General features: G+C 48.4%; 1 protein-coding gene across 1 annotated transcript; it reads right to left on the bottom strand.

Annotated features, from left to right (window-relative positions):
- Positions 1-935: 935 nt before the first annotated feature.
- LOC119268520 (protein CHUP1, chloroplastic-like) lies at positions 936-7,362 on the bottom strand. The gene is made up of 6 exons (XM_037550179.1): positions 6,149-7,362; positions 5,218-5,349; positions 4,944-5,125; positions 4,746-4,857; positions 1,864-1,998; positions 936-1,257 (listed from the first exon to the last, which is right to left on the bottom strand). Exons 1-6 carry the CDS (start codon positions 7,205-7,207, stop codon positions 1,129-1,131), a joined length of 1,749 nt encoding a protein of 582 aa, XP_037406076.1. The 5' UTR covers positions 7,208-7,362; the 3' UTR covers positions 936-1,128.
- Positions 7,363-8,485: the final 1,123 nt, after the last annotated feature.

The following is an 8,485-nucleotide window of genomic DNA, read 5'->3' as shown; positions in this document are numbered from 1 at the left end:
ATACTTTCAAGTGCTTTTGTTATTCTTTTGCTTTTTACAAAATTGTTTGAATGATAAATTACTTTTCAGGTTACTCAGAATATATTTATTTGTTTTCTTCCGGACATGTTTGCTTTTTTAATAATAAATGGAGCCAAGTTTAACCCAACCCTTTTAGCTAGATTTTTTCATGACTCGGTGCAAAATCCGGAAAAAAATGCTACTAACTGTGAATTTCGTAAATTTAATTTTTTTTCACGGTGTAATGCAAATCCCAAAAAGTACTCCAACTTTCCAAAATAATACCTTGTATGGAAGATTTGAAAATTAGTCCTTTAATATCAGAACGGTCATACAAAATTAATACCAAAAATATCCTATGTGTGCCATGGTTTTTTATGTATGATTTATATGCATTTCTGCTAGCTTTCGACATGCGCCTCCCTGTAGCCACCGGATGACACCGTTTAGTTATTGTTGCGTTGTGCTTATGGATGTTTCTATGGACACATCAATTATCTCCCCCCGTTGCAACACACGGGCATTTGTGCTAGTGTATTATTATATTATTATGTTTATAGTTAAGTTTATTTTTCTGTGCTATAATTGCATTGTTTTGGAATATTTCGTTCAACCGGGGGCTGACATCCGGAGGGTAATCTCGAACATGCCACGCTCTTCACATGATCACGAGGACCATCATACATTGGCAGGGGTTAATCTGTCTAGCAGTCCGAGCATCCATTCGGAGTTTCTGACCCTGCATCCTTCAGACCATCATCAGCATCAGGGAGGTCCCGATCCTCTCTCATTGCTTGCCATAGGCGCAGTGCATGCGGACACCGCTCGAGTCTCGACTCTCGAGGGCATGGTGTACGTCTGCAATCCCTTGCCTTGTTTCAAAAACATAAAATCCCACGCGGTAGAAATCATCCATCACCAGTTTGGCACACACAAACAGCTAAATTTTCACATCACGTGACACTATAATCAAATTGCTTGTGACCCTAAAGGGAACATCAGGGGAGCGTAATAAGAAACGGTGTACACAGATTTCTACTGGGAAAGAACAAACATCTGTCAACACGAACAACAACCTTAACAGCAACCACGAGATGGTGTGTGGCACACCATGGCATAAGGAGATGCTCAGGTCCCAACGAGCCTTTGCTGCCGCATGTGTCTACTCTGTTTTTGCCGCTGAAATCGGCACAGGGACGCCTTCTCCTTGAGCTCTTGGAAGGCGCGCATGGTGTCGGCGTCGAACCCGCTTGCAAACTGTACGAAACAACGAACACGTATTCCTTTAAGTTGGTCACAATTGATAACAATGCCGTATTTTTCTGCCTATAATTAATACTCTCTCTGTAAAGAAATACGTATAAGAAGGAAGCGGATTAGGAGCACTTGGGTGCTCCACCCCCCCTATATTCAAAAATAATTTAATAATTTAAGAAAAGACAAAAAATCCTGGATATATTTTTTAACCAAATATGACTAGGTATTGTACTCATATAAATAATTTGGCCAATGAATGATTCTCGGTAACTTCAGGGAAAAAAAGACAAATTTATGACGACAATATAGCATGAATAGTACTTGTATCTAACATTTTATGGGAAATCTTTAATTCCCGATACAATAATAGTCATTCCCTGTTTAATCTTTTTGTACGAGTGCAATACTTGCTCATGTTTGATTCCATAAAAAGTTTCTGGATTTTTTGACTTTTTTTGAATTACTAAATTATTTTTGAATATAGGGGGGGCGTAGCACCCGAGAGCTCCTATGCATTTTCGGTATAAAAATGTTTATATCACTACTTTAGTTATCTAAATGCTTTTATATTTCTTTACGGAGGGAGTACTATATATATACCCCTACCTGGTGTACTCTGAAGGCGAATCGTACTCCTTGAAGCATCAACTCTTCTTCGTCTGGGCCGACTTTGATGGCTTCAAGCTCAGAGGAAACTCGTTCCAAGTACTTCCTTGCTAACTTCATGGATTGGAATTTGATCTGTAAATCAAAACATTCATTGGAGGCCATCCAATTATATACCCTCTCCATTCAACAATGTAGTGTATATTTTTTTTTTGGGAAGTCAAACCTCACAAATTTTGATCAAGTTCGAGGAGAAAAACATTTACATCCAGAATGCCAAATATATCTCATTACAATCTTCATAAGATGTAGTTTCATATTTTATATATTTTATATTGTAGATATAAATACTTTTCTCTATAAATTTGAACAAAATTTACAAAGTTTGATTTTTCAAAAAATATATATACACTACATTATGGAACTCGGGGAGTATTATTTTTGGAACAAGGCAAAAAGATTGATGTTTTCATCGATTAAGAATAGTTCAGACATAAACATGCATGACCGGGCCAACGAAATGCCCACTCTCACGGCATTATAATACTCAAATGGTGAGGTCCAAAGAATCGATTCGTCCTTAATCCTAGACACTAAGGGCATATCCAACGCCGAGCCGCAAACCGCCCGCATACGTCCGGAGCACTGAAGTCATTCAACGCGGTCATGTATCGGTCCGCAGCGTGGTCCGGACGTATTTTCTCCCGCAAAACGGAGACAAACATGAGATAGTTTGCATAAGTCCGGATATCCGCCTGACCAACCAAAAGCAAAAGGCACCACGTATCCATGTTCTCTGTGCGGATCGCGAAAGGCCATTGATGCAGTTTGATGGTAGGTTTAGCATGCTTTAGCATTTGACGGATAGCATGCTTGGCATTTGCCGGAAACCACTAATCACTTTGTTTTACATTTTTTTTCATTTCTTTTCTCTCTTCATATGCTCATTTGGCGGAAGCTAGTTCAAAATATTGGATTAGTAGCCTTCCGCCAAAGCCAAACAATAAATGAAGCTTTGAACTAATAGGTAGGAGCTTTTACGAAAGCTAGTAGGATTATTTGGCGCTTATAGTGCCTCATTTAACCAGGTGCTTAGTAAATGTTTGCTACTACTAATTATTATAAATCACATTTGTTATTTTTTTTAAGTTAATAGAGGCGGACATATGTAGATAGCGTTGAATAGCGATCTTTCGCATCCGTGTCCGTGGATTGCCCCCCGCCCGGTCTGTGTGGGACAAAATTTACGAGTCGTCATCGACGATGCCCTAAAACCATCTTCAATGCAGCGGTGATTGTATAGGCGCTTAAGATCCTGAATTTTTTTTTCTCAAGCGCATGGGCGCCAGGAGTAGGCGCTAGGGGATGAATTTTGTACGTGGTTTCTAAGTGGTGGACTCCTAGGTGGGCGTCGATGCTAAAAAAGCATCAGGAGGAATAACATGAAAACGGTCACATCAGTCAGGATTTAATTCCTAGCGCCCCTGACTTAGCGCCCGCGTAGTATTATATGCCCTAACAATATCGTCGGTGGTCGATGTCGTTGTCTATGTAGTGGTGGCCCACGACCAACAGGAAGCTCTTAATGCCGAGCAATGAGGTGGCACATTTTTCCTATTCATCACCGAAGGCGCTAGTTCCTTTTTTTTTCTTTGAGTTGGTCCTTTGTAATCGGTAACTGGCGCGCAGGTTCCTTTCCCATGTTAGCGAACTAGGCCGGCCCAAAATGTTTCTATTCCCAGAAGTTGTTTTGGGTACAAGGTTCACTCGGTTTTTATGGGTTAGGTTCTTCTAGTTTTTGTATAAAGTGGTTCTTGTATGGTTTCTATCGGTTTTTACTCGCTTTTACGTCTTAAATTTTTTTATTGTTTAAATTTAAATTTCTTTTTAAATTTGCAATCTTTTCTAAATCCATGCTTTTTTTAAAATTAACGAATAATTTCTGAACTTTTCTAATTTCTAGATTTTTTTACAAGATCGGAAAAAATATTAAATTCATGAATATTTTTTGAGTTTGCCAAGTTTTGTTTAAAACTCACGAAATTTTTTAAATTCAAGAACACTTTTAAATGTGTTATTCAAAAAATAATTAAATGGTTCTAAATTCATGGATAATTTAAAATTCATGAACTTTTTTTAAAATTTTGTAGGTCAATGTTCAAGCCTAGATAGCGAGCCGGTCAACGTGCTTAATGGGCTGGCCAATATTGTAGCATAAAAATTCCCAAACAGTAACCTCCACTCCATTGGGAATTAATCCCATGTGCAATGCTGAGAGTAGCTGTAGATCGGACATTATCCAATGAATTGGGGCTCGGACACGGATTTCCTGGGGTTTCCAGCTAATTTCCTAGAGAGACTCGTGGAGCCGAACAAGGCAGCAGCAAAACAAAACAAAACGAGATCGGACACCCGATCCGACTGGACTGGTCTTGAGAATGGCCGAGTACAATTAGTTGCGTACGGATCGATCCCGCCCGGCAAGGCGTGCCTATGCTACGCACAAGGACACGGCCCCCGAGGTGTCATGGGCTTGTTCTCTAGCTCTAGAGACAGCAGCGAACGAATTAGCCAGTAGCATGGTCACGAGATCGCGTCCGTCCCACACTCACGTGCACACCCTACCCACAGCATAAGACAAGAAAATGCCACGCCTATCGATCCCCTTCTTGTTGTTGCCTACTATACGCCATCCCCGTCTTGTTGTTGCCTACTGGAGTATACGCCGCGCACCCACCTACGTACGCTCTCTCCCCGTGACCAGAGAAGGTCGCATCACGTGTGGGTGCGTTTCTTCAGCTGCTCGCAACTCTAGACGGTTGCTGTCCTACCACTCTACTCAGACGAGTACCAAGATCGAATTAGTTACTGCACTACGTTACCTGGCTGACGACCCCGGCGTCCTGCATCCACTCCGACGGGATCTGGAACCGGCCGTACCTGCTGGCGGCGCCGTCGCGGACGCGGGCGAGGTTGTACACGCCGTGCTCCAGCCTGCACGCACGCCGCACCCTTGTTGGTTCGTTGCCGCATGACAAAACGCCGTACTGAAACAGCAGAGTGAATTTGACGATTATTACTTCTCAAAGAGGGCCTGCATCTTCTTGAGCGCGGCGGCGCAGGGCTGGCGTGGGTCGTCGCGGAACGACGACGCCTCGCCCTCCAGCTTCTTCAGGTCGCGGTAGCCGAACGCCGCCTCCCGGAGCGCGTCCGCCTTCTGCTCCGGCCACTCGAAGTGCTTCAGCACCGCGCGCTCGTCCACCTGCAACGCAACCATGCCCACCACCCAGTTACCAACCGCCGTCACCGCTGAAGAGCGGACAAGCACCTCAAGTGAATTCATTGCTGCCGCACCAGGCGGGATAGCTCGTCGTCGAGCCACTTGACGAAGCTGACCACGCCGTCGATGTTGACGAACGCCGCGCCCTCCACCTCCTTGATCAGGAGCCGGATGAAGTCGCCCTGCGTCTCCACGTCCGACCTGATCTGCACACCACAACATAGCACACAGTTTCTCTGTCAATTCCAGCGACGTACTACAGTAACCCTGTTCCGTTTCCAAGCGTAAATAACTCCAACGGCTAGGCTAACCAACGTCCGGGCGATCCACATCGGGCACGGGCTCACTAATGCAGTGATTCTCGGATTAACTACCAGAGCCCGTAATTCGCACATGCATCCACCGCAATAATAAATGCACTGCATTCGATCGCTCGATCCCGTCGAGCCATGCCCACTTCGGATTCCGTGCAGCTGTTTCTGCCTCCGTCTTCTGTAGTCACGGTACACACCAATTGAAGTTTATGTACTCCTGCCATCAACCCCCACCCCCGGTGTTAAAAAACTTAACGAAATTATTGCGTTACAATGCCTTGGCGTTTTGTAATAAGGAATGGGTGGCATCCATAATTCGAAAACGCAAAAAAAGCGACTTTTCCGCTTTTCTGAAGGAGCAGTACATGTTGCGGTTGCAGTGTGGCACTTGCAGTTTTCACCAAGAATTAACGTCCATGTCTAAAGCAGTCTTTACTATACCAACCGAAAATCACCTGTACCCTTTGCTATACCAACCGAAAAGACGAAACCAGTACTGCTTATGTACGCTCCCTTAAAAAATGCATTAATGCACGTACGCAACATTGTGCAGCAGCAGCTCCAATATGAATAGTTCGGTCAGTTGTGATGTCAAAAGGAGGTTCTTAGAAGTTACCACAGGTTAAGAGAACGTTCCCTCCAATGATTCCAGCTTAAGAAAAATGTCAATCTCTGTAGTGGTATTGCGTACCGCGAGGAGGTGTGCCGACCGGTTCTCGATTTCACCGATCATGTCCCTGGTCGCCGCCGCGCCGCCGCCGCTCGCTGCGTCCGCACCGCTCCCTCCGTCCCTCTTGGATTCCCTTCGCATCAGCGAGTGGTAGAACTCGACCACCTCAGGCACGCGCCTCACGCACGAACCCGATCTCACCGGCGAAGATGTCCTCTTGGACGGTGGGGGCGGGGGCGGAGGAGGTGGCGGGCCTACGCTTCCGGACACGCCCATTGAGCCGGAGCTGATGCTCAGGCTGGGTGCCGGCGTCAGCTGAGGCCGCGGTGGCGGTGGCGGTGGCGGAGGTATCGGCGGCAGCTTCGAGAGCTCTGGCACGCGGGTTCTTCGCATGGCCGCCGTGTCTGACGACGAGCCTGAATCCGTCGGTGAGGTCGACGTGGACGAGGATGACGAAGAGCTCGGTGGTGAAGCGTGCAACGAGACGGCCAAGTAGGGCTTGGACGAGGATGAGGACGAGCAGCAGTCCTCAGCGTCCTGCTGCTTCCTCAGCTCTGCCATTTCCTTCTCCATTTGAATAACCCTCTGCTTTCTGCTCGTAACCTCCAGCGCGGCAGCGTCGAGCTCAGCGCACAGCCGCATGTTCTCGGACTCGAGCCGCGCGGCGGACTCCTTGTATCTCTCGAGCTCGTCGCTCTTCGCCGCGAGCTCGGCCTCTAAGTAAGGGACGATAGCAACGGTCTCCCTGAGTATCTTCTGCTCGAGCAGCTCGACGCGGAGCCGCGACTCCCTCTCCTGGAGCTGCTCGATGGCGCGCAGCAGCCCGGCGACCTCCGGCGGCGCGCGCGCGGGCTGCACCTGCGCCGACGAGCGCGGGAAGTAAGCGCCCAAGGACCGCGCGAACGCGGACGCCTTGGACGCCGAGCCGCACGGAGCGGGCGATGACGTTGACGACGAGGGAACCCGGGCCGGCGTGTGTGCGTACCCCTCGGCGGGGGCCGTCGTCGCCGGCCCCGGCGGTTTGGGCGCCCTGGGGCTGCTGTGGAAGCCCATGGCCGCCTTGACACGCCCGGCCACCATGGCGAGTGAGTCTACGACCTGTGATATTCGGCCGTGGAACAAGAAACGTACGGGCAGGTAGAATAGGGCCGCGGCGGGCACTGTGGTGTGTTTAGTTCAGTTGCTGCTGCTATGGGTTGGCGATGGCTTTGGGTTTAAGCGAAAAGGGCGGGCGCGATGTCCGAGGAGCGGTCCGACCTTGGGTTGGAGAGCGGGTGGCGGGGAACCAGCCGAGAGGGCAAAATAATCCTGTACGACCGGGTCGTACGTGCGACCCGGCCGCATGGGGAGGCTGTCAGGTGGGTCACCCCCACGACGAGCTCTCTCACAAACGGGTCGTATAGGATTCGCCTTCGCCGAGAGGGCATGGGCGGCCTGGCCCGGATGGCCCGACACGAAAATCCTGGGCCAGGCTGGGCCTGATTGTGTCATCGAGCTGGGCTTGGGCTTGGAAATTGAGCCCGCCGGGCAGACCAGGCCAGGCTCGTAAAAGACAGGTTTTAGCCGTAGCCGGGTCGGGCAGACCGGGCCGTGTCGGGCTTGGGCCTGATTTATTAGGCCTGATGGTCGGGCCGGGCTCGGTCCTGGGTTTTCAGCACCGGGCTTTTTTAGGCCCAACCTGACATACTCCCATGTATAGACGCGTGTGTGTTTAGTTTGGGTGCGTTTGTGAACATTGATATAGGAACCGAGCCCACCATCACTTTTTTTCTTTCAAAAAAAAATTCATCATATTTTTGACATATTTCATTAAACAAAAGCGGGCATGACAATTTATTTACATAACAAAAGTTAACCTAGTATGAATCTTCGCCAACCGTGGAGGCATCCGTGTTGCACTTACTGTTCTTCTCTACGTCTGGCGGCCCCCGTCTGTCTTCCATATCCTACTATTGATCGAGGTGAGATCCACGATCGACGTGGACGGGTTGGCCTCGTGGTTGTTGCGGCCCGACACCAATAACGTGGGCACCGCGAACAACGTGGAGCTACCGATGTAGGCAACCATGTTCTCGTCCGCGATCGTCTGCATTACCTCCGCGCATGTCTCTATCGTGATCGTGTTGTAGCTGACGCGAGTGCTACGCACGGGCTCGTAGAGCGCCCGCTACTGGCCAACGAAGTTCGGGTCCTTAGAGACCATAGGCGCCACGACCATCTTGCTCGCAAACTCGTTGTAGATTTCCCCCTCCATCAACTGGTGATACATGAGGAGGTTAAATGAAACTCATTCAATGGCTTTAGTTCCTCAGGGCATCTCCAACGCGGACTCTTAAATAGCACGCAAACGTCTGGATC

This window comes from Triticum dicoccoides, chromosome 3A (genome assembly GCF_002162155.2).
Source record: "Triticum dicoccoides isolate Atlit2015 ecotype Zavitan chromosome 3A, WEW_v2.0, whole genome shotgun sequence".
Lineage (NCBI taxonomy): Eukaryota > Viridiplantae > Streptophyta > Magnoliopsida > Poales > Poaceae > Triticum > Triticum dicoccoides.
The sequence above is the reverse complement of the archived record's forward strand: the minus strand, read 5'-3'. Positions and strand labels throughout refer to the sequence as shown.

What these genes read in the sequence shown, in the direction of transcription:
- LOC119268520 (XM_037550179.1), bottom strand. Translation starts at nt 7,207, where the DNA reads ATGGTGGCCGGGCGTGTCAAGGCGGCCATGGGCTTCCACAGCAGCCCC. An exon ending in ACGACGAGCTATCCCGCCTG is followed by an intron (nt 5,126 to 5,217) that starts GTGCGGCAGCAA and finishes GTTGCGTTGCAG; the next exon opens with GTGGACGAGCGCGCGGTGCT. An exon ending in ATGCAGGCCCTCTTTGAGAA is followed by an intron (nt 4,858 to 4,943) that starts GTAATAATCGTC and finishes GCGTGCGTGCAG; the next exon opens with GCTGGAGCACGGCGTGTACA.